The sequence below is a fragment of the Nomascus leucogenys genome, chromosome 4 (genome assembly GCF_006542625.1).
Source record: "Nomascus leucogenys isolate Asia chromosome 4, Asia_NLE_v1, whole genome shotgun sequence".
Taxonomy (NCBI): domain Eukaryota; kingdom Metazoa; phylum Chordata; class Mammalia; order Primates; family Hylobatidae; genus Nomascus; species Nomascus leucogenys.
In genome coordinates, this window is record NC_044384.1 from 22,685,797 (window position 1) to 22,712,131 (window position 26,335).

General features: G+C 38.8%; 1 protein-coding gene across 5 annotated transcripts in view; it reads right to left on the bottom strand.

The window, feature by feature from the left end:
- Positions 1–3,643: 3,643 nt before the first annotated feature.
- Positions 3,644–26,335, bottom strand: part of WDR7 (WD repeat domain 7) — a 372,747-nt gene continuing 350,055 nt past the window's right edge. For all 5 annotated transcript variants that reach the window (XM_003264268.4, XM_003264267.4, XM_030810359.1 and 2 more), the window contains 2 exons: positions 12,219–12,323; positions 3,644–6,428 (listed from right to left, as the gene is read on the bottom strand). In XM_003264268.4, the coding sequence (XP_003264316.2) occupies positions 6,225–6,428; positions 12,219–12,323 (309 nt within the window). In that variant the 3' untranslated portion in view covers positions 3,644–6,224. The remainder of the gene's footprint in view (positions 6,429–12,218; positions 12,324–26,335) is intronic.

Sequence of the window (26,335 nt, forward strand, 5' to 3'; positions counted from 1 at the left end):
ATTTCGAGTGTCCTTTGACACAGGAGTCTGGTTTTCTGTTATTGCAATAATGGCTGCAAAGTGAAGAACTTTCTGGATTGTTGGCAGCATCTACCAATGCCCTTCAGGTTGTAGGTCTGAAGTAGTTTATACCCATTCCGATCACACAAAACTTTGACTTCCATAAATTCCTACATTATAACATCCCCAGTATCCTCCTAACTAATTCCTATTTATTTTTTAAGGCCTAGCCCAAATGTTTCCTCTCTGGGAAACCTAACAATACCACCTCATCAGAATTGATCACTTCCTGTGTTCTCATTGCTCTTTACCTGCCCCGGGTCTCAGCACCTATTCCATAGTGTTATGGTTCTTGGTGAGATTGTGAGCTCATCAGCAAGAGGAAAATAAAATAAAGAACATATGCTTGGCATATTCTAAGGTTCAATAAAAGCTTGCTGATTGAATACAAATAATGTTTCATTGCCATATCTTTATTCACACATTTTCACTAAAACGTGAAGTGCCGCTGGGTGGGTCAAGTTTTAGAGCATCATTTCCCAACAGTTGTTGCACGAGGGACCAGTTTCATGCAAAAAAGGCTGGTGGTTGGGGATGGTTTCGGGATGATTCAAATGCATTATATTTATTGTGCATGTTATTTCTATTATTACATTGTTATGTATATAAAATAATTATACACTCACCATAATGTAGAATCAGTGAGAGCCCTGAGCTTGTTTTCCTGCAACTAAACGGTCCTGTCTGGGGGTGATGGGATACACTGACAGATCATCAGGTATTAGATTCTCATAAGGATAGTGCAAACTAGATCCCTCACATGCTCAGTTCACAATAGGATTCACGCTTTTATGAGAATCTAATGCCGCAGCTGATATGACAGGAGGCTGAGCTCAGGCAATAATGCAAGTGATGGAGACCTCTGGAAATACAGATGAAACTTTGCTGGCTCACCACCACTCACCTCCTGCTGTGCAGCCTGGTTCCTCACAGGCCACAGACTGATACCAGGGGTTGAAGGCCGCTGTTTTAGAGAATACATTTCAAATTTGGGAAGACTAAAGCACTATGTCATTTTGATGCTAAGTCGGAACAAGAAGATATTGGCAACAGACCCTACATATTCAGTTTCCTTTGCTTTGGTGATTCCATGAAATCCACTCTACAATACTTTTGTCCAGAGTCTTATTCAATCTCGATAGATGCATATTTGGAAGAAACGCATTAAGAAACTCAAAGTCATCCCTGATGCTAACGTGAGTCCTACATTTAATGCAGTGATCTTCTTTTTGAGGAATCAGTGATAACTTCAGCCACAACCAACCAGTTTCCTCCATTGGCATGTATTTTGGCATTTCTTAATGTGTACAAATTTTGGTGAGAAGCGGGGTGGTAACACGTAGCAATATGGCAAAGCAGCTGGGGAATACAAACAAAACCACAGAAGCCCTCCTTTGGATAGGATGTTCAGATCTACTTGTGGAGTCCACATAGAGATGAAAACATAAAACAAAAATCCAAGTTTTCCAAAGAACACAGGTCATCTTGTTTATCCATGCTCCATTAGGACTCCTGTCTCCTAAAAATATTAGCTTACATCTATTGAGTGCTTCCTATGTGCCACTCTTCTCAGCATTTGACAGGTGCAATAAAATGGATTTCACAAATGCAGCACATATTTACTTCATACCCCTACAATTCAAGCAGTGCTAGACTCCTGGCCTTCTCTGGGAAATCTCAGAATATTGAGGAGGTTTGGCTGGCTGCGTTCTCTTTTTGAAACAAAACAAAATAAAAATTTCCAGCCTGATCTATCGCCTCAGAATAGAATGGGATTTATTAATGAGTAAGCAGGTATATAAATAGAAGCTATATTTTCACTGTATTTTTAATACTCTTTGATTAGCACGTTTACAGCAGGCCTGATGATGTACTTTAGATACTTAAGATTCCTTTGTCCTTCCGAGCTTGTCTGGAAGGTATGGGCACCAATGGCTTCTTAGTTTTCTTATCAGTACGAAAGCAAAGAATCTATATCCACTTGATGGAAGTATTTGTCTACAGAATGAATGGCTCTAATCTTGCTGGTAAGAATGAATTGTTTACCCTCTTTCTAGAGGTGCATAAACCTCTCACTCGGAGACATTAATTAGAATATCTTCATAAGTAATTTGTTTAAAGGGACTTGGGAAACTAGAAAAAAATTAAGTTCTAGGTACAAGAACTCTTTTCTCATGCAAAGGATCGGACTGAATGTGAAGGAGGATCCAGGATTTACAATGCCATTATGGCAGAATCAACATGAATTGCAAAACCAAATTCTGAGATGTTAGCACAAAACAATGTAACCACTCAAAAAAAACACAACAATTTGTAGCCAAAAGGTGTACAGAAGCAGGAAGTCTGAATGCTTTTTGAGCATTCAATATTCATTATTCTGCTGCTTCAAAAATATAAGTTTTGACTAAAGAAGGATGATCACCTCAATGTTCACACAGTTGTGAGCTTGGTTCATTAAGAGGACAATTACAAGCACAAAACTCTCTGTAGTTTTTTTTTTAACAGCAAAAAGAACGGAACATCTAATTTTTGAAATTCTTCTGGCTTTTCTTTTTGACCTTTGGTATTTGTATGTATTGACGATCTCTAAACCATTGCACAAAAACACCTTGAAGTGTCAGGCTTTAAAAATGAGTCTTCTTTTCTCTTTCTCCTGCGCAGCTTGGATTATCTTGGCCTTGTCAAAATACATTCTCTAGTTAGAGGGTAGAAATATTTCCCTCCTGGCTCCAAAGTATTGATTTTCTTCAACACTCAGCTCTGTCAGTCAGCCGAAGGGGTGAAAGGTGAAAGTTCACCCAGCACTGCTTGGCTTTACCTTCCTATTAATGTCACACCCTTTCCACATTTGATCAGTTTACGTGATCACTGATCATATAGAACTGTTACTGCCCCTATTTTCCCTATAAGAATACATTTAAGTCACGAGATGTTACAACATTTCCTGGGGCCCACAGTGGGCATTTAATAGGGCCAAAGATGCCTCAGACCACTCCTGGAATGTTCACAGAATTCTTATAGCAAATTATACTGTTACATGATGATTGACTCAATTCAAGCTTTTGTGTTCTTATCTGGAATAATTAAGAGAAAAGAAGTACATTCGCTACTTACACATAACCCTCTATGAGCAGTAAGGACCTATTTTATTATTCTTGATTTTTCTGAAAACCAATTATACCCTTTACCTCAGGGATTCAAATTCGACTCCAAACTGAGTGTGAAATGCAATGAACTTAATGATCTCAGCCTAGCTCCCGAGAGGCAGCCAACCCATGCCATCCAATCTGACAAGATATGATTTGGTGCCATTAACAGTCTATTTGGGAGCATGTAGAGTAGAGATAAAGCAACAGGCATGCAACGCCCTTGCCCAAACCACAGAGGGTGCCAGTGAGTTTCTGGAGGCAGAGTTTCTGTACTTCTGCTCTACTGTCCTCTGGGAATAAGTTGCCTTTTCCCAAGCCAGCTCTCCAGGGAAATGAATGATTAGAGGCAGCAGGGCTAGGGGAGCATACGGATTTCAACTGAGGATGTTTAAGATGAGTGAACACTGGAAAAGGTAATATTGTGAGAAAAACAGTTTTCAATACAATTGTTTTATTTAACACACATATGTACACAGGAACATTCAGCACACATAGAGTCTATTAAGTGGAATCATTAAGAAATGTCTGGAGAGGCAGACATTTTAATTCACTCGCTGTACGCAGGGAGTTCAATCATTACATTTTCATACAGGTGTCACATCATGTCATCTTTTGCTTGTAAATTACCAATGAAGCCACATATGCCTCTACATATACAAGGACAGGTCCAAATACAGTGCCAATGAAATCAATAAAACATTAAAGGTGTACGCTGGGATGACAATGCAGAGTTGACCTCAGTGCTGAGAAATCTAAGCTGGGATGAAGTCTGGGACTGTGGCTATTAAAATAGCCAAGGAGAGATTTATGTTAACAAGAATGCAGATATTAGTTTAGCAGTTAGAGATGACTGTCTAATCACCAAACATCATCCACCCCAGGGTTTTGCAGCCACAGCTTTCTACTGGCCTTGGTTGCCTGTGCAGACAGAACACGTGAAAGGCCGACCCACGCTTATGACCCAGGGCTGTTGCTCCTCTGGGCCCCCTGGCTTTGTTCTCAAACTTCGTGGCGGTGGGAGCCATCCGTGTGTTTGCGGCAGGCTGCCTACCGCTCTCACACCTCTTTCCTGATACACAGAATATTTTTGTTAAAGAAAATGCTAAGGTATACATTTACCTCATCATTCCAAATAGAGATGTAGTCTACAATAAATTAATTTCCATTTAAGTTCATAAAGTAAACATATGTTGGGTATACAGAAGACTCTGGACCCATTGGAAAACAAAGTGAGCCTTTTAGTTTACCTTACATTTCTCTAGCTATGCCAAACACAACAGCACGTTCACCAAACAAATAAAGTCTACACTGTATAGGTCTTTGTTTCTTCCTTGGAAACTACATATATAATCTTTATAAATACAATGTACATGCATGTGCCTAAATTCACTTTTGAAAGAATACCCAACTCTAAAACCAAGGAACAGTATAGATTTGCCATCAATGGAAATAACATCATATCAATATGAAAGAGATGATCTAATGGTCTTAATTTCTTAACATGTTCTTTAAAAATCTGTTTCAGTGAAATAACCAATGTTTGTTCCTAGACCTTGATCCTACTTTTTTATATATTAGATAAACTCTGACAACCTAAACTTTTAAGACTAAATTTTCCCATTATCATTTTGGTTCCTTTGTAAACTTCACATATTTTCTCTGAATTTAACAAATAATTTTCTATTTTTGCATGTAATAAATGATTTTGCCCAACTAACCAACCAATTAACAATTAGGCAACCAAACAACCCCTCACAAGTATATACAGATCAAGGTTAGAAACAATTCATACAAAATATTATTCTATTTTTTCATTATTATGAGCTAGAACCAGCACAATCTGACATAAGAAGAAAGTGATCTAGTTAAAGCTTACTTAGAAGCATAATGAACACCCTCACTGCAATGTCTGCTGAAATAAATTGAGAGCCACACATTTTTATATACACTCCTGAACATTTGTGCCATAGTTATTATTTTCCAGAATACTTGTTTAAAAGAAATACCTTATTAGCTTTCCTTTAGTTGATCAGTAGTAGTTTGAAGGCTGAATTATAATAATTTCATAACTGACATATGCCACACATATGGGAACTACAGGATTGCAAGGTTTCCAGGGGAAAGGGGTAAGCTCTTTCTTCAACAGGATCTGTAGCAGTAGATAGGAGAGTCTTCATTTTCGGTACACGCTATGCTTCTGAACTTGGCTCTTTATCACAAAAGTCCCTTCAAGAGATTAGTTACAGTGACTGGATAATTACATTAACTAGATCATAGGGAGTGATTATTTTTATTTTAAACTACTAAATATACTATCATTTAAGCAAGAGATGAGCACTTCAGAAGGCTGTCTGGAAAACTATTTTCTACAAGGAAAATATTTTTGTGTACATAATTAATCATGAATCTCAAATTGGTTAGCTGTTGATAAAGAAGGCGGTAGCTAAACCCTAGGAAATTGGATTGAGTAATTTCCTAGCAATCACCAGAAGAAAAGAACATGTAAACACAGAATCTTTTTGGTAAACAATATTTTAGGAAATTCAAAGGGCAATAATTTCAATCATGAGGACTGCCACATGACCTCAACACCCAGTGCCAGAACGGCCAGATTGAAGCAGCACTTCAGAGGTGGGGTTGAGATGGCTAAAAATGCTGATCTGGGCTGGGAGTGCAATCACAGTGTTTATTGATTTTTGTGCTTCTGTTGCACCAAGCAACAAGAGCGTTCCCAGGAACCGCTGGCTTTCCCTGCCCATCTCTGGCAGGGAAAAACTACCTGGTGACAGGATGGCCACATCCTGCAGAGCATGTGTGCGTGCCTCTGAATTGATAGATGGCACGAGCGGGTCTGCCCCCCGAGAAGCACGCACAAGTGACAAGACCTGGCCGCGCCCCTAGACGGCACTGGGGTGGGCAGGCCCCTGGGAATAATCTGGTGTGAGGAAGGACAGAGCAACATCGGCTTGGATAATTTAGAGAACTAAAACGCAGTCACGGCGGCAGGCAGCAGCGCTAGACCATGAAGCGGTGCTCCTTCCCGTCATGGGCCATGAGGATGACGTTGCGGTTGGAAGTCCAGATGAGCCGGGCCAGCTTGAGGGCATTGTGGGAGCCGGGGGACGCAGGCTGCACAGGGGGCACCTGGTAGGTTTTAATGCAGCGCAGCTGAGGTGCTGAGTTCAGCATGCCGATGCTTCCCAGCAGTGATGTGTTCATCTGGAGGGACAGGAGAGCACATGTGTCACTTGAACAGTCCTCTCCCTTTCCCTATCACAGAGACTGGGTCGATCTCTTCTGGCCACTTTCTCCTCCATCATGGTTATTCTCCTTCACCTGAGCTTGTTCTTAACCTCAAAAGTTCCTTTCAGTGTGTGCTTGGAATTGTTCTGATGCTGTTACAGTAAACGCAGAAATCTAGAGGAATTTTATGGGGGTAGAACCTGACAACAGGAGAGTCCATGGATCTTTAGGAAGAGAGCTAAATTATAGCTCTTAATAAAATGGTTCATTTAGACAACACAGGTATTTGGAAATTGTGGATATTTAAAACTGAAGACTTTCATGTTCTTTACCACAATGCTAACTGCACTCCCTGAAGGATGAGTCAGCAAAGACAAGTTTTGGGATTTGTAATTAGTTCAAGAAAAGGAAGCAAAGTTCAGCAGTAGATAGAGTGACAATTTACTGGATCAAATAAAGCTCAAGACTCCCTTCCACCCCCATTTCCCACCTACTAATACCTTCACTCTTCACTTGCTTTTTAAAAACTCGCTTTCTGGAAAGCTCTTGCTTATTATAAAGTGCAGAACCAGAATCAATTTCATCTCAACACAATGTCTGTTCCTCACTGTTTTGCTATCATACTAAGGAGAGTCTGCTGTTAATATTTTATTGACAATACCTTTTTATCAATTGATGATTTCTGCTTTTTGGCAGTTTTTCTGGATTTAAATTTTAGGTTTTCTTAATCCAGCCACATAAATGAAAAATAACATGAAAATTATGATTCATGAACAACTATGCATTCAGGTTGAAGTACTAAACATTGAATGGTAGGTGTCTAAGTGAACTGTTTCCTAAGCAACTGAGTCTGAAGATTTATTTAGATTCTAAATATTACTTAAAATATTTTCAATAGCATCGTGTGTGCTATTATAATATCACACGGAAAGAATACTGAAAATCTGGAAAGCAGCCTCGGAAATAACACTTTTTCTTTGTACTAATTTTCATTTCCAATGCTTCTCTCCAGTATAACCTCCATCTCAATGTGTAAGATCCTGGAGATTTGCATGAAGCATGCAGATTATGATCCAGCATCTACAAATGGTTGATCCATGAAACTCTGGCAAATCCTAGGACATTTAAGATGTGTTATCACTGACATCATCCCCTGCATGTGGATCAGTGCAAAACACAAGCCATTCCTTTTTCTAGCCCTTCTCAGCAGCAGGATGGTGTCAGAGGGCGTAAATCATGGCATCTCTAGCAGAGTGCGTGCAGGCTCCACTGACATTTTCACAATTTAAATCATCTTGAGTAATAACCCTTTTAAGATGACTAATGTTACTGATTTTCCTGCATTAATAATAGCGCCGAACACAACACAGAGGTGAAAAAAAATCACTAGTGTACGAGGTCACATTTTAAAACCAAATGTATGGTTATTGTTAACTCTTTCCGTTAAAGTTCGGTTCCTGTTTCCAGCCAGGCAGTTCCTTACTGTCACCCTTTCAGAAGCCTGTTTCTTTGCTTCCTTCTCTCCTTTTCCCAAAAACTTCACAAAAGATAAAAATCAATGCCTTATTGCTTTCTTGGATGTTCCCAAATAGTTAATATAAATAATGATGATGAGCTTGATTTGATAGATCCAAATGACCCAGAAGATTGCTGGTTAACATTAACTGGCATCAACAGGCGTAGTGTGTTTTAGAAAAAATCTAATTTCTCAGTTGATAAATAACTACAAGGTATTTTTCATTCTTTATAGATTTTCTATGACTATATGTACCAAGCTTGACTTCTGCTGGTAACTCAAAATGCAAGCGGCATATAATGTTCAGACACTTCCTTATTTTTAATTCCTCTCTTCAAATTCAGCCACGAACAAAAAATGGGTTGAGAGCTAAACATGAAAAGGGAGAGAATATCTCATGGGAATACTCTAGATGTAAAGATTTTAGAAAAGGCCATTACAACTGGGTTCCTCTTATAACCTGAGCCATCCCTACTTTGATAAATGCCTTTGGTCGGGTCAAATAGCCTTCCTGCCTGAGAATAGGGATATGTGAAATTCTATAAGGGACATAACATGTGGGACAATAGAGACCCCCATGTTCACTAAAATTCATGGCTCAAGATCATCCTTTCCCTATGACCTCTTCAAATTTGGCATGAATGTGAAGTATTATAGTAACGGTATTAATTTTTCCAACAAACTCAGACAAATGACTCTCTCTGAAACAACTAACAATTTTGTTATTCAATATTAATGTTTTCTTGAACAGCGACTGGCTACAAACGATGCTCAAGTAAGGACATCTTGAGCCCTGAATGAATGAAAACTATGTGGAATTACGAGATTTGGTAACATTCACTTTTTCCTGATTGCAAAAGATAGTAAATACTCATTGTGGAAAATTTGAATAATAAAGAAAAGTACAAAAAGGAAAGCAAAAAACCCCTGAAATATCTTTTCCCAAAGACAGTCATTGTTAAAATTTTGGTAAACAACCTTCCAGACCTCCACATATACATAAAGATGAAGAGAAGCAGAGTTAATAAATTTTATATAAACAAGCTTATATTAAAATGTAGTTTCATAATTTGCCTTTTTGTTCAACAAAATGCTGATGGCAGTCTTCTCTTGTCAATGACTATAGATTTACATTATTCCTTTTAAATGGCTGAATAGTATTCTACTATACAATGGAGTAAATAAAAATAAACGAAACCAGTATCTACCTAATTTATTATCAGCATTTCTGAAAGAGGATATTTGCTGGACAGTGGTGGTAAGATTTGGGTGAGAGAATTGTGACTGTATTTCATTACCAAACTCCTCCTCTTGCTCAAATACCAATGGATACAGAGAAGTGAAATATTCAAATTGTAGAAAATGGGGTTAGAAAATCAAAGGGCTTGAATGACTGCCAAATTACATCATTTGACAGATGAGAATGTAAATTCACTCAAATGTAACTTTGGCTTTTTTCATCCCTTCAAAAATAAATGCTTCACAAAACTGGTTCTGTGAAGATTATTTTCTGAACACACAGAAACACAGCTATAATTCATCACAACAGGAAATGTTTTAATGCTATTCCCAATGTAAGTAATGCTGCACACAGACCTTACTAAGTCTCACTTGAGTAATTATCCAACCAATATTTCTCATTAACACTCATTTCTCAGCAAAGATTTTAATAGCTGATAGCTTTAGTAAGGTTCTGTATTAATAAGACTTCATTAACTTTTCAAAATATATTACAGTATACTTACTGGAATAATATAAAAGTATTCTGATACATCATTACAAGGAAACAACATGTATCTAAATAAATCAGCAAAACCCATTTGGCGAGAGCAGCAGTAGATCTAATACAGTTTTTTGGACTCTTTTTAATTCAAATAAGACAACTACACTTCTGGAAGAGATTTCATTGCATTTTCCTGAGAAAGCTGAAAGGACTTGTTTTTGTGTCTTCCATTAAAATTTCAAGACTGAGTTTGGTATAACACAAACATCAAGAAACAGGCTGTATGTTAAATTCCAACATTGGTTTTAGAGGCAAGAATGACCTGGGTGTTGCCTGGGCTGCTTTGGCTCTGGCACGTGCAGATAACAGGAAGCAGCCCTTGGAGTAGGTGAGCTTGTGGATTAAGGACATGTGCTGCAGCCCCACTGTGTGCAAAGCCATGTGTCCAGGCACACAGATGTGAGTGTGCTTGGCAAAGCCCAGAGTCAACAGCAGGAGGCTTCAGAGAGGAACTGGCAGACGAAAAGATGTTACCTGAAAAGGAAGCCATCTAATCAATGAGCTTGATTTCTAAGTGAAACTGAAAAGGAAGCCATCCAATAAACAAGCTTGATCTCTAAGTGAAAAGGATGTTACCCATAATCCCATCAGTGACCTGGGCAGTAATTTTGATATAAATAGAAAAATATTCAAGGAAGGGATGAGCATATCCGAATAAAACCTTGAAGATCTAAGGGGGAAAAGATAATTTACCATTTAGAAAATTCCATTTAAAATACTCCTGAAAATACCGGGAAAAGTTTCAAATCTGGCTAATATGTGAGGTATTTCTTATATAAGAAATTATGTTTTCTTAGCAGAAAGAAAGTTGGAAAAAAGAGATGTTTTGTTTGTTTATTCCAAAGAAGAAACCCTGGCCAGAACACAGGTTTCTGGCAAGCACGGACCCATGACTTACTGATCTGTGTCTCTACTGCACAGGCCAGTACCTACCACTCAGACATCCAATAAATGTGGAATGAGTGGAGCTTTATATAAATATTCCTCCAAGATCCCAAGAGAACAGGAAATAAAAGAAAATTTGTATGAAGGTACAGCTGACATAATAGAGGCCATTGAGTTAGACTTGAGCCGGGGAGGGACCCCAAAAAAATCAGTAGGTAAAATCCTTAAAGAATCACTGCTGCAAAAGCCCAGTTTCTGGACACCCAACGGAATCACTGTGGAATTTCAGGAGTGGAAAACACCAGTGCTGTGGTTACTCACTGGGAAAATGAGGGCTGGGTGAGATCTCTGATAAAGGGAGTTTAATATGAGAGAATTAAGATGCTGGAGATATATTCTGGAAGAAAGCTAATGAGAAACTGAAAAACTAAATTAGGTAAAAGTAGAAGAAGTCTGTGACAGATTTTGAAGTTGTCATGCTTTAATAGCATGTTGTTAATTTAGTAATTTATTGTATCCATTTTACATTTTATTATCTATTGATTTTTTTCAACTATCACCCAGTTGTGCTGAAGCCTTGTTTAAACTTTTATTTTGTTTTGTTTTAGCTTTCAAAGCAATAAACTGAATCTCATAAAACATACTGGCATTCTAAGAAAATAAAGGTAACAAAATTTTAAATTAACTTTTTTGGGGGTGTTGGTAATGTTTAATTTCTTGGTAATTTTCAGGACTAAAAGAGTAAGGTACTTAAAAAGAAGATAGGATAGCAATTAAGCAGTGAGGATAAAACATATTCTGTTGCCAAAATTAGTTGCTCAAAATTAATGTTCATTTTATTCAGAATTAAACATATGCATTCTCATGAACTGCTTACCAAAGACTATGTGAGATCTTAAGAAATGTTTCGAACGGTTTAAGAATTATGAGTATTATGTGGGAAATTCAGAATGCAAAGAAAAATGAGATAATTATAAAAGGGACATGAGGTGAACACTAGGAAAATACCTTATTATCCTATGCCCTAAGCCCTGTTAGAGTCACAGACCCAGGGACCTTGTGTGAAGGCCTCGTGTAAATGAATAGCTGAAGCCAGCGAGGCTTCTCCTGCCCGATTCCTCTCAGGCCAGGCCCTCAAACATGCCAGCCCTTGCTCACGGCTACTCGTGCACCTGTGCCCCCTTCTTAACCACCCACACCTCCTGACCCACCCTGAACACCCAGCCCTTCCTCCACATCACTCAAACCTCAGCTTAGGTGTCACTTCCTCTGAAAAGCCTTCCCACAACCTTATTCTCAGGCTCCCCTGGGACCATAATTGCTTGCTTATTTATGTATGTCTACTTCAGACTGCAAGCTCCGTGAGAGCAGATGCCCCTCTTTCCAGATTGCTAATTGTATTCTCAGCACCCTGCATGCTAGTGCCTGGCACATCATCAGCAATCAATACAGACTGGATGTTTGCTGCAAGGAGGGAGGGAGGACAGGAAGGAGGGCCGGCAGGTAGGCTCAACAGGAAGGCTTACTACCAAAGGCATATCATGCAGTATATGCTTTAAGACCCTGGAGCAACTACTCTTACCTGCCAAAAAGAAATGTGGCTGTCAGTGTTTGAGTAGGTGGCAAGATATCTTCCATCAGGAGCAAAAGCCACTGCAGTGATTGGTCCCTTGTGTCCATGGATTGTCTAAAATAAAATTCAGATATCATGAATGATAAGCATTCCACAGGACAATTACAAGTACACACACAAATGCATTCAATGTTGAACAAGTTATATCACAAGTATCAGATGCTGTTATCTTCTTTGTTTATAAAATCAGCTTAGAAAAATAAGCAAAGCAACCAATGTTCTCTCATTGAGGGAACTCTCCAAGAGCTTCAATCTTGTTCTGAGGTGTCCACCTGCCTCCTAGTTGGGAGGGCAGCGTGAGCCCAAAGAAAAATAATATATTAACAGGCAAACCAATGTGCTAATTCATTTATGTCCACCACAGGGAAGAATTTTACAATTAGTTAGAAAGGTAAAAAACTGATCACCAAAAGTATCCACAAACTTTGCTCATCTGAAATAAAAACCAATCAAAGCTGTGTTATAAAAATCCCTGTTCTGGAAGGAGTTAAAGACTATAATTTCATCTCCTTAATAATTATACACTGCTCATGCTTTATGTTTCATTTTCTACCAATAACACTGTATTTAAATGCATATAGCTGCAATTAGTAAATACACATCCACACACATGTGGGAGGTTTGGTCACACACATAAATCAAATACCATTAAAAACAAGTTAACAGGGATAGTTTTGAACCTCTGCCAAATAGCTATCATTGATTTAACCATAAATAATAAAAAGGAAGCTGTATTTTAGACTAGGTCTTTGATAGAAGGTCCCTCCTAATAAAAACAATACTCAAGTCTGATGATATTAATAATTACAGAAGACACTGGATACTAAGCAAATTAGCATAATATTGTATTAACCTTCCTGTACTGAACTATTAAAAACCATACCTCTGCCACAATAACCAATATTCAATCTGGCTTACAAGCTGTAGGTTGGTCTCTTCCCTTTGTCTAGAAAGGAATAGGAAATGTGTGCCCTTAAACTAAGAAAATTCAGGACAGGTTTGCTTCCAGTTGTCATTTTTGATAAAGAATTGTGAGCCCTGAGTCTCAGTGGGAGCATCAGGCTTGTTATGTGTTTCAGCCCATAGGTACTGTACATTTCAGAAGATTTTTTTCATACTACATATCTGAATGCCTAAGATGAAGAAGAAGAGGGAAAACAGGGGTAGGGACACAAGCACATTCCTTGCTGCCTTTGCGTTCTGTCTTTTCTTGTCATTAGACTTTCAAGGGACTGTGGTGTCCCAAATAACACTTGTTTTCTAACACTTAAAAAAAAAGTTATGTTGGTATAGAACTGGGCTCTGGGGAGGTAGAGAGCACTGATGTGAGCCAGACTTCCTGGGTTTGCATGTGAACTCCACTACGTACTAATTGTGGAACCTAAGGCCACGTTATTTAAGGAACTTAACATCTCAGAGTACCCATGTTTGTAAAGTAGGAACGATGGTGATGATAATGATAATATCTAACTCAAAGAGCTTTGTAAAGGTTAAATGAGGTAATACATAGTGTTCTGCACAATGCATGGCACATAACAATTCAATACTTTTAATATTTTTGTTACTCCTGCTTGGAGATGACCAGACACATATAAACAGTTATGTAACTCAATCACTTGAGTACACTATTCAATGAACCCTTCTCCAAAACTATGCCTTAATCACATATCTCAGATTCAGCATCATGTAGCATACCAGGTTGCCTACAAACACAGACTTCAGACTGTGGCATTTGATTAAATAGATGTGATTACTCATGATGCTGGCCCATAAATGTACTAATTTAAGAAATGGAGTGCACTTGCTGCATAATTATCACAACCAGCTTAACATCAACTATTCTGGAATGAGAATCACTCAGGCAGGAAAAAAGCCTTTAACCAATTAAATCGGAAAAAGTGGTCCGTTCCCACTTACTAGGTCAGTTTAATCAGCTCATTGGGAAAGCATTTTTAACTGTTTTTTAAAATCAAGATGCAGTTCTGCTAAAAGTCTGAAATTCTATTGGGCCAATCTGAGGCCACTTTATGGTAAAGACAGTAGGACAGTAAGGCCTTGACTTAGAGGCTGCAAACTCAACCTGAAATTAGATAATAGATGTGTTTGGTTTGGCCTGCATAAGTGCAAAAAACAAATTTTTTCAGCCCGTCTTTCTAACTGATCAGATCTTATGTAAAATCAAGATTTCCAGCCTCTCCTGAAAAACTGGAGGATCGGGCAATACTGGGCCTCTGTTCACATGCAGCAGCATCAGCCAGGGCTGAGTGGTGGTGAGCACTTCAGCCTGAGCATGTACTCTTCACTTCACCAGTCCAGCACTGACACAAAAGAAGACCTGTGTACCAGGCTGCCCAGCTCACTTATTTCCCACCTGGTCCCTCCCGGCATTTAATGCAACCTTTCTATTACAAATATTTGATTCAAAGTTCAAAGTTTCTTCCATGCTCTGCGATCCTAATATCCATCTAAAACTGTGAGTAGATTAAAAGTTCTTCTAAGAAAAACTGGTCCTTCTTGAAAGCCCCCAAAGCCCAACTCTGTGTAGAGGTGGACTGAGCCTCCTTCTGGAGATTGGGCCCTTCAATTTCAAAACAGAATGCCAAGGCTTCCTCCTTCAGATTAGCATCCTTCCTTAATCAGCAACCAGAAGGTTGCTTCAGTAAGTCAGAGAACATAACAGTAATCAGGCTATAAACCACCAGGTCCAAAGGATGTTACAACCCAGTGGACACATTCACACCCCTTTCTTTGAGGCTAGCGAGTTAGCTTTTCGTAAAAGTAGTAAAACAGACTCACTGGGACCATATTTGCTCCTTCAGAACAGTCTTCTCTAAATATGCCATTTTTTGTCTTCCTCTGGCGAGTATTTAAAACATCCACGTGAAGGGTACTTCTTTTCAGCTGAAGACACTGATCATTGTTATTTAAGTGTCTCTCAAAGATTTTGGGAAATAAGTTCAGCCTGGAAGTTTCTGCTGGGAAAATGTTTGTCTTTCCAGATAAATTTGTTGCTTTCATTTATCATGTAACAATAATTACATAACCTAACACTGGCTTGCTTTACTGACAGGAAACTTAGTACTAAATTTATGCTCATTCTATATACATCAAGTAATAAATACTTCCTCCTACTCATTTTACTCATCACTGTTCCGTTTTCATTTGTTGTTGTTGAAGTCCTGTCATATACTGAGTTTAACTTTCTTGAAAGTCTTCTTTGGACAAAGGGGGACTACATCTTGGATCAGAACATCACACACACACACACACACACACACACACACACAGCATGACTTGGATAAGAACATCACACACACATGCACACACACACACAGCATGATGCTGCTAGGTGCCCCATAGGGCTGGCTTTTTAAAGCAACCTAAAGAAAAACCACAGAGTGCTGACTGCAGCTGACAGACAGACCTGCTGTCTCGTAAGAGCAAGTACTGCTCAAGCAGTGCAGGGAAGTTCGCTGTTTTAAATGGCTTGGTACATCTGGTGAGTTCATTACAATTTCAGCCTGAGAGGTGCTTCAGCCCTCACTGTAATGGAAATGTTGCCATTGTCTTTTGTTCAGACTCTCTGAACTTCTAAGATCTGTGCAGGCACCACCTGAACTGACTTTAACCTCTACTCTGGCATTAGAGATGCAGCTGTGCGGATCGCACAGAACTTGTAAGTGCTTTGTGATGGGGCGGATTGGATGGTTTGGGTCTCAAATGCTAGACCCTGAAGAACATTTTCCAAAAAACAAACAAGTTTCAACAGAAAAAGAGGTTTGGTAGACTTTTTATATGCGAATGAGTATCATATCATGCCTTGTTAAATTTTTAGTCAAAGAAATTGCTGTCTTGAAAAGACAGAAATGGAATATAAAGAAATTAATCAAATTCAGGAAGTGCTACAAACAATTAAAAAAAAATCAAGCAATTATTCCTAGCAGGAGATAGACTGTTGAACTGTTAAACACCCCCACCCCTTTTTCTCATTAAAGAAAAGGAACTGGGAAGCAGAATAATGAACAATACTTAATGTACCCAACAGTTTTTAACATACATTTTCAATGTACTCTGCAAAGAAATATAATTAACCCAGTTGTACAGAGAAGGAAACAGAAATGAGAATTTCTAAAATGACTTGGTCAGTGTCAACAAAAGCCATGACTTTCTAGAATATTCTCTTTAAAACTGCTCTCACATGGTCAGCTTCCAAATGACAAGTTTGGGACTTGAAACCAACCCACTTTGAGGTTGAATAAAATTAAAGAGAACATCTTATGTTTATTTGTAGGTCTCATCATTTTTTTCTTTAAGGGGAACACAAAATCCTATCTAAATTTTCTTAATTTTAACATAAATTATGAAAACAAGATTTCCAAAAGTAGGTAAGATTTCCCTATCATAAATACCAGCACAAGGAAAATATTCATAAAGTACTGACCCATGTATTTTGTATAACATTTAGTAACATAAACTGGAAAAATGCAGGAGCGTGGACTCAACCTTGATGGCCCCCAAGGTCTTGAGGGGCTGAGAGGGAAGCAGCTGGTGTGGCTGTGGGCTTCTCAGGAAGCAACGTGGCTGACTTTAGATTAAGTCAAGCAGTTGCCATTTGAGGGGCGCTTGAAAGATCTGCCGAGCCGAAATACATCCTCCCCAGTTGGCTGCATGTGGCCTCTGAAATCTTGAAAAACACAATTATGACTTCACCTGAGGCATTTTCCCTAGAATGTGCTCTGGCAGAGGGCAAACAGGACAAGCTTGTTTTCATGAGGTACAAGCATGGCAGATGCCCTGACTTTAGGGTGAGCCTGAATGAAGTGTCTGTGTGTGTATGGAGGCAGGAAATAGGTGAGACAGGCCAGAAATACAAGGCAGCCAGTGCCTCAGAAATGAGGAAGAACTCTCAAAAGGAGAGGCAATACCAAAGACCTGCAAATACCTACATCTTCCCAGTGCTGCTCCCACTTAATGATACCCAGCAATGCCAAGTGAGGTGCAGCGGGTGCTTGTAGCACTCATCGTACGTTTGGTATCTCTCTCATATTAACAGCAGCTGAAGTCAGAAAAGGGCAGCTAAGGAGGGGGAACCAGGCTCTGATTTGCATGCCTTTCTGACATCCCAATACAGGAGCCCATAGATTTCATGGCTGGCTGGCAGGGAGGTAACTGCTCAAGGCAGAGAGAAGACAAAGACATCGCTCTGACTGACAGCTCTGTTAGGCAAGGGAAAGGCTCATCAAAAAAGAGCCATTTCAAAAGAGTTCAAAAGTTAAGAATTAATTATGTTCCAGGAAAAAAAAAAATCCCCCTTCTTTTCTCCCAAGCAATCAATTTGTGAAAATTTTATTAGATATTTAAGGTTCATCTGCTCAAGGAAACAAATTATAGATTCAACAAATAATTTAGGCAGATAATAACACCATTAAAAAATAGATAATCTCATCTATGGCCGATTAGAAGGCTCAAGTCCAATTTAATTATCACGATGAACTAAGCCTTCTCAAGTCTGTTTGTGCATAGGCTCTTAAGACCACATGGTGTTGCCAAGAACACTGAAAGGTCACCCATTCTGCTGTGTGTGTGGACAGGGCTACGGTGAAGCAGGTCAGACAGATGAAAATCTATTCTGTTTTCAAATATCTCCAGAGAAAGATTCCCACATCTCCCCTGAGGACCCTTTTCAGTGTTTAACAATGTGTGCTGTCAGGAAATTTTTCCTTATATCAAATCTAAATCCAAAACACTGCAGTTGAAGCTTGCTTCCTCTGGTCCTGGCCTCAGTAGAGATGGAGAACAGCTGGTGACCAATCTTAGTGTGACAGCCTTTTAAAAGCTTGAGGACTGTTGCAGCAACCTGCCCCCTCTTTTACTTAATTTTTGTTTTCAGGATTAAAAAAAAAAAATCCCAGTGACTATAACCTTTCCTATCAGGTCTTATTTCTCAACTTTTTAATAATTTCAGTGGCTTTTCCTTAAACTCTCTCCAAGCTTTCCAATCAAGACATCTTAGAGTTGGATGGTATCTTTGAGGTCACCTTATTCAACTACATCTCATGATGTGGAATTTCTTTTCTTTTTTTTTTTTTTTTTTTTTGAGACAGAGTTTCACTCTTGTTGCCCAGGCTAGAGTGCAATGGCACGATCTTGGCTCACTGCAACCTCCACCTCCCAGGTTCAAGTGATTCTCCTGCCTCAGCCTCCTGAGTAGCTGGGATTATAGGCACCCACCAACCGCCTGGTGAATTTTTTGTATTTTTAGTAGAGACGGGGTTTCTCCATGTTGGTCAGGCTGGTCTCGAACTCCTGACCTCAGGTGATCCACCCACTTCAGCCTCCCAAAGTGCTGGGATTACAGGTGTGAGCACCTGGCCTCAAGATGTGGAATTTCTTTTATTCCTTTTCTTTTTTTCTTTTTTTTTTTTTTGAGATGGAGTCTTACTCCGTCACCTAGGCTGGAATGCAGAGTGCAATGGCACGATCTTGGCTCACTGCAACCTCCGCCTCCAAGGTTCAAGTGATTCTCCTGCCTCAGCCTCCCGAGTAGCTGGGATTACAGGTGCATGCCATGATGCCCAGCTAATTTTTGTATTTTTAGTGGAGACAGGGGTTCCCCATGTTGACCAGGCTGGTCTCGAACTCCTGACCCCAAGTGATCCACCTGCCTTGGCCCCTCAAAGGGCTGGGATTATAGGCGTGAACCACTGTGCCCGGCCAAGATTTCAAACCAGACTGAGTACTGGAATTAGGAGATCAGATGTCATTACAGTTTCTCACAACACTATGCAGCCTGGCCAGCATATGCTTATTTTATCAGAAAATGGCAATTGTGGCTGATGATCACCATCAAAAGATAATTTACTAGAACTCCTTGAAAAAGGAAAAACTCATACAGTTGTTGCCATGCAGATGGCTGACATCTGAAGTGCTCCCCGTTATCTTTAGGAGAGTGAGATGTGCACACCTAAGCCAATGGACAGAGTCTTGGGGCTGCAGAAACATCTTGAGAGGCATCCACTGACAAAAACCCAGATGATCAGCCCCTCCTGCTCTAAAGCCTCTTCTACCACTTTCCAAAATACATTAGTACTCATTTTGCACCCTGTTTATTTTCATTAAACATGTACTCCCATTCATTTATTGCTCACTAACTCTCTTCTATTTCTTTCTTCTCCAATTTACTAATTCTCAACACTTATATCATATCACCTGGGTGCTTAAAGAGGTTAGTTTCTGTCTCGCCATTGGGTCTTGATAAAATTGCATCATATAACTTAATACTTTAATTTAAAACAAAAAGTGGATTTAGCAAAGGTCAACTATAAAACAGCTGTTGTCATCCTTGAAATAAATTTTAAGATTGTACATGGAAGGGTAAACATGCATTACTATGCTATACCACAGAACAGTGGTCCTCAACCCCTGGACCATGGACTGGTACCGGTCCGTGGCCTGTTAAGAACCAGGCCATATAGCAGGAGGGTGGGTGACAGGTAAGCAAGCCTCTGCCTCCTGTCAGGTCAGTGGCAGTATTAGATTCTCATGGGTGCGCAAACCCTATTGTGAACTGTGCATGCGAGGAATCTAGGTTGTGCCCCACTTATGAGAATCTAACTAATGCCTGATGATCTGAGGAGGAACAGTTTCATCACAAAACCATCTATCCCACTCAGGTCCATGGAAAACTTGTCTTCCATGAAACTGATCCCTGCTGCCAAAAAGGTTAGGGACTGTTGCTATAGAGAATCCAAAAAGCATACTAAGAAGGCAAACTTTCGTAGCATGTATGATATGCCAGGTGCTGTTCCAGACACTTTTACATAAACTTTTTAATCTTTACATATCAACCCAATGAGATAAGCAGACTATGTTATTCCCCACCTCATAGATGAGGGGACCGAGGCACAGGGAGGTGCAATAACTTTTTTGGGTTAGAATCCAGGCAGTCTGGTGCCAGAGTCTGCTGCCTCACAGAATACCAGTTAAAAGAAAGCTATGAACTGCTGGATCTTCAATTTCCGTAGCTTGACTTTCCTATAGCTGAGAAAGTCTTATGTATATTATACACTAACATTTATAAGTGACTTCGCCACACCAAATAACAAAGACCTTGAGTGATGTCTGGTGGTGCTTGGAGGCTGGGTGCAGCCCCAGCCCAGGCAGCTACAGCAGGGCTGCTTGGAAGCAAGAGCTTGTGGCGGTGCTGGGGCTTGCCTGGGGGAAGTGTCTGTCCCCTCGTTCTGGACAGGCAACAGTCAGCCAGCCCACCTTGCAGACCCTTCTCAATTTCAGGGGACCTCACAGAACCGCTAGACTCCCAACCCCATGTGGCATGGAGGTGGATTCCACATACACAGGAAGGTCCCTGGATTGGCCCAACCTTCCTTCCTATCCTGGTGCTGTCCTGGTCCACGGCAATCTCCCTTGCCCTGCCATCCCTGTGAGGACGGCTGGGATGACAGCATTGCCTGGGACATAGGAAGCCCACTTTCCCAGGGGAGTCCTGCCTCCGTGTGGGGTGAGGCAGGGTCCACTGGCCCACTGCCACAGTGAGGATGAAGAAACACTCTTTTATTTGACCCACCTCCGGGAGTTCAAACCTCTTAAAACAGAGTTGTCCTGGCCTTCTTCACTGGCTAAGAAGGAGGAAGGTACCTGTGTTGATTCCCCCAGACACCCAGGCCAGGTTACAGAGATGGTGGCCCCATCTCTCTCACCAGCAGCCTCCCTCCCTGGTCCTCAGTGCCTGAAGGTTTTCACCCTCCCATCAGCTTGTCTGTACCCCAAAGAGGCAATACTTTCCTACAAGGACCATAAATAAGCATTTTTTAAGTAAAGGATAATTAGAGTTAGGAACCTGTTTCTTTCTCACTTGGGACCCAAAATATAAAAACTAAAAATATCGACCAAAATGGAAGTACATGGTAAATGCAATCCTAAAACTCTCTAGTATTGAAAAGAGCTCAGCTTTTCTTATTGGGTGTACTATCTCCTATAGTCTACGCACATAAGTCTAGATGCATTAGAGATGCAGCTGTGCGGATCGCACAGAACTTGTAAGTGGTTTGTGATGGGGCGGATTGATCAACATTTACACTGCAAGGAATGAAGTGGAATCAGATAAGCATAGATGGCAAATTAGTCTGAAGACAGACCATAAAGGGTCCCATGATTTTCTGTGAATATGCACTGTGAACACAAATTTAACATAAGGATTCTTAAATCCAACAATCATAATATTTTTAAAAATATTTACTGAAAGATATCGTGGGATATCGTGGGATCCAAATCATTACATTTTGCATATAATTTAACTTTGAAAAGATAGCTATTTAATACTAGATTAATCCCTGAACATTGTGCTATTTATGGAGATCAAAAACCTGAGTAACAACATGGTTTTGTTCATTCTATATTTAGAAAGTGTGTTTGAGTTTTGAGTAACAAAATGGTGAATAACTAGATCACTCTCTCTGAGTAATTAGAGAGTGCTTTCTAAACAGTTAACTACCATGTTCAAAAAGTAGCAACATTTCCTTTGGATTCAGGCAGATCTAAAAGCAAAATGTCCTTTTTTGTATTTTCTTAGTATAAATTCTATTTCAAACATAGTGTTAGTCTTAAACTGATAATAGTTTTGTTTTGGAATGCTTAGATTTATAAAAGTTCTTTATGAATTTTAAACACCGAAGAAGCACAAAACACAGAAGGGGTAATTACTGAAGTTCATCCATGTTTAAGTTTGGCTTCTGTGAACACTGTAAAAAATCTATACCAATACATCTCACAAATGCCTCATACATTTACATCTTCTTTGATTTCTCAACAATTTTCAACAATAGCAAGATGAAACTGCAGTGAAATATCAAGATGTGTAATTTACATAAATGATGTATAAAATTAATAACTGATTTTTTTAAGTCAGGCATCTTTGCACTGATTATTAGAACTGTCTAGAATGTGAACTGCATGACTTTTGATGGCTGCACACTCAAGGACAACAGTGAGTGACCTTGAACAGCAGTGTATAAAAATACATTTATCACTGAAATGGCATGCTGGCTGTCAGTCAATATATGCCTCTCATTTGTTAGGAGGCTCTCCTGCTGTGATTCCCTCATTACAATTTTGCTTTTACTTCCTGGGCAAATGACAACTAGAAAATGAGGCAGTTTCTTTCTTGACCAAACTTAATCCAGAAAAAATGAGCCGACAGCTGCAGCCATTCAAGTGTTACAGAACATTTTACACGTTTGTAAAAGACATGATTATATATTCTAAATATTATATCACTAAATGTGACAGCTAACAAGTTATCTTACTTTCTTAGTCTCTTTTTGCTTATAGAATAGCTTCTTATATCCTCTTCAATCTATTTTTCTAATTAAATAATTTCTGGTGTAGGATGCGATAAACAGTAATTCAGAGACACATTGTGGAAAACATTCTTGGATACTTAACAAAAATGTATGCAGCTAAAGTCTGACTACAGAAATAACTCCTGTCCTACTTTTTATGATAATTATTTTCAATGCACAGTTTACATTTTTCTAGGATGCAAAAATAGGTATTCATTTAGATAATTTATTTGTACTATATGTGTGTTCATATCAATAAAGAAAATTATAGTATAGTCACATATAGGTTTAAGTTATGTTTAATTTTTTTCTGTAAGCATTTTCTGACCCCAAGATTTCTAGTCTGGGTTCAAGACAACTCAGGGCATAGTACATTATCATAGACACTATGAAATTATCACAAAATGCTGAAGATCAAAACAATTTTTCCTTTTATTTAAAAAAATAGATATTATTATAGAAAGCACCTCAGGAGGGGTAAAACAAAGGGAATGAAAACCTGAACAAATAATAAGGTATAGAAATAAACTCCAAAAGTAATGACTGCTCTAATCATGGGTATTTTTGCTTTTCCTTTATTTAACATGGTTAAAGAATTTCGGTTCCAGTGTAGATGGGCCCAGTTTTCTAGTTAGGGTTCATATTTGGGATTCTATATCCAGAAATTTAATATTAGTTCTTAGTAAGGAAACAGATTGAAATACAGGTTAGGCAGATGAACATAAACGTGATGCTAAGAGAAATAAGCTAGACACAAACAGTTACATGCTGTATGATTTCCTTTATATAAAATTCTTAATCAGGCAAAAACCACAGTGCCAGAAAGATTGGTGATTGTCAGGGGAAGAGGACTGACTGCAAAGGGGCAGAAGGACACTTTTTGGGTAATGGGTATGTTCTTATCCTGATTATGGTGGTGGTCACATGGTTGTATACATGTGCTACCACTTATCAAACTGTGCACTTAAAACAAGTCAAGTTATCTCATGTGTATTTTACCTCATTAAGGCAGTTACCTATGCCACGTGCACAGAAAAATAGATACATCAGGAAAGAGTGAGTTGTGGGAGCTTCTGTTGCTCCTGCCTGGATCCACTGAGAAATGAACATGCAAAAGGCTCACTATTGAGAGCACAAGGCTAAGGCTGTTCCCCAGAACACATTTTCAAGTTTTCCATCAGGTCTCAACCAACAGTGCTCCCACAATTTCCCTTGGGGAAACTTAACCACAAGCTACCATTTCTTGGTAAGGATGCCTTTCTTGTAAATCTGCTGGGAATGTTCTTTTCCTTGAATTCTTGTTCACCACTCTCTAGTACATTTGTGTATGCCACAAGTGATTTTTTTTTTTTAAATATAAGCTAGACATTTTTGCTTAATTTATATTACTAGCTATTGATTCAGGATTGCTTGTCTAAACCATTCTTAATGTTTTTATTTTTGGGCCCTAAACATAAACTTACCTCTCTTTCTCTCTCTCTCTTTTGTAAAGATGGGGTCTCATGGTTTCACACTATGTTGTCCAGGCTGGTCTCCAACTCCTGGGCTCAACTGATCCTCCCATGTTGGCCTCCTAAAGTGCTGGGATTCACTGTGCATGGCCCTACGTTTACATCTCTTATTGTCCACTAATATTTATATTCAACTGAAAAGCTAAAGAATTTAGAGAAATATTTTTAAAATTCCAGAATCTACAAACCTCTATACGCTAAAGATTCTACACCAGAAATTTATTAAGATCTATATTTAATAAACAGCACAGTCCCGGAATTGACAGCCTTTTACAAGAAGAAAGCTTTTGAACATTTTCTAGAACCACCACCAAACTATAAGAAAATAATACAATCATGCACTTCCTGTGTGCATCACTGCAGAGTTTTAAAAGGGCTTTCCTCTTCTCCGAAGGCTTGTGAGTAGAGAGTAATCAGCTAAATAGCTGCTGTTTGAGCTTACAAATGTTCAATGAGCAAATTCTCTTCCAAAAATAGATTACAAAACCACTAAAAAACAAAATGATTATGGCCCATTAGAAAAAATAAATCTTTTTACAGAATATGGTACATATAGCTAAAATAACCCAACAAAGGGGCATAGGAAACAAAAATAATATTCAATGAAGGGAGAAAAAAAATCAGTATTTTTATATCATGCTTAATTGACACCTTCTTTATTAAGAAAAACAGGAAATTGAATAATACAGGATCAGTGGAAATCAGCAAGAGTACGATTCATTAAGCCTTCTCTTCTTCTTGGCCACTGAATTACTTCTGGTTTGTAACAGGCTTTTAAAAGTATAAATGTGATTTTAGTTAATTAAATACAAATACTAATAAATCTCTTTTAAACTACTTCATAAAGGGAAGGATTATACTGTCAGGATTTTGGTTTACCAACATTCTCCCTGAATGTTTCCATACTAGAGCTCTTATTCTATGACTAAAAATATTTGGATACTTCCAATTCTTCATGTCCAGTCTGCTCCCAGCTGAGGAAATTGTGGTACGCTGGCCAGCTGCAGCACTGTTCCAGGTCCAGAGGATAGGAATTTGTCACAGAGAATTCTGCCTCAAATGCAACTGAAGTGGAGGGAATTTTGTTGACAGGAGAAGCTCATGGTGGCCAAAAGATGGGAGATCCCTTCTGTTCAGAGAACTGTCTTGACAAGGCCATGGGGTGGTCCATTCTCTAGGGGGGGTTTCTAGCAGTCCTATTTCTGCCCCAGCTACAAGGTTCTCTGCAGTTTTCTACTTTTCTTGCCATCCTTCCTCCTGTCTCCTTGGTATTGTTGCATTTATTGTATAAGATGATAGTGTAAGAGCATTAAATTTACATTAGTTTTTGTTATTTTTCCTTAATTGTTTTCTCTACTATAATATATCTCTACCTTTTCTCAGCTGTCAACACAAAGAACATGTTTCCTTGATAAGTGCCCACCACCTTTTTTTCTAGAGATTTTTCAAGGACTTAGATAGCCCAGACTAATATAGGGGCTGACATCACGGAGAAAGATTAAAAATAATTTTTTACTTTTCCTTCCTATTATTTTAGTCACCTCAGAATAAGTGGTTTAAAAGAGTTCTATGGATTTCTCTTTCTGTTCAACTGAAGTTTAATACATAAACCATTATCACTATTTCATATATATTTCCTAATATTTACTTATTTCAAAATATTTATCTCTAATATCTCCACCCATCTAACAAATTTAACTTTTCTATATTTCTGTATTCAAAAACATTCCCCCAAACCCCAAATTCTTCACCAGGCTTCTTCTAACGCACATAGTACAAAGAAACCAGATGGATTTTGTAGAATATGAAAAGACTTAGAACTCTGTTATTGTTTGCCATGTAGCCTCACATCAAACTAAAAGGTTATACTGTGAGGATTTCATTTCACTGACAGTCTCTGTAAACTTCTTCATACTATATTTGCGAATATAAGATTCCATAAATATTTTCATAACTCTGATTTTTTCCTGCAGGACATCCCCAGACATTGGAAATTGGAAATAATACCTTCTATATGACACATTATTCATACTAGTAGTTGGAAAAACTGTTGCTAAAAGCTTGTTTTCTTCAGCTATTAAGTGCTACGATGTATCATCAAGAACTTGGGACAATCAAGAATAAGGCCTGCCATTTCTCAAGTACTCGGTATTTTTAAATTTTTAAAATATATGCTTTCATTTTGTAAGTAGAATAA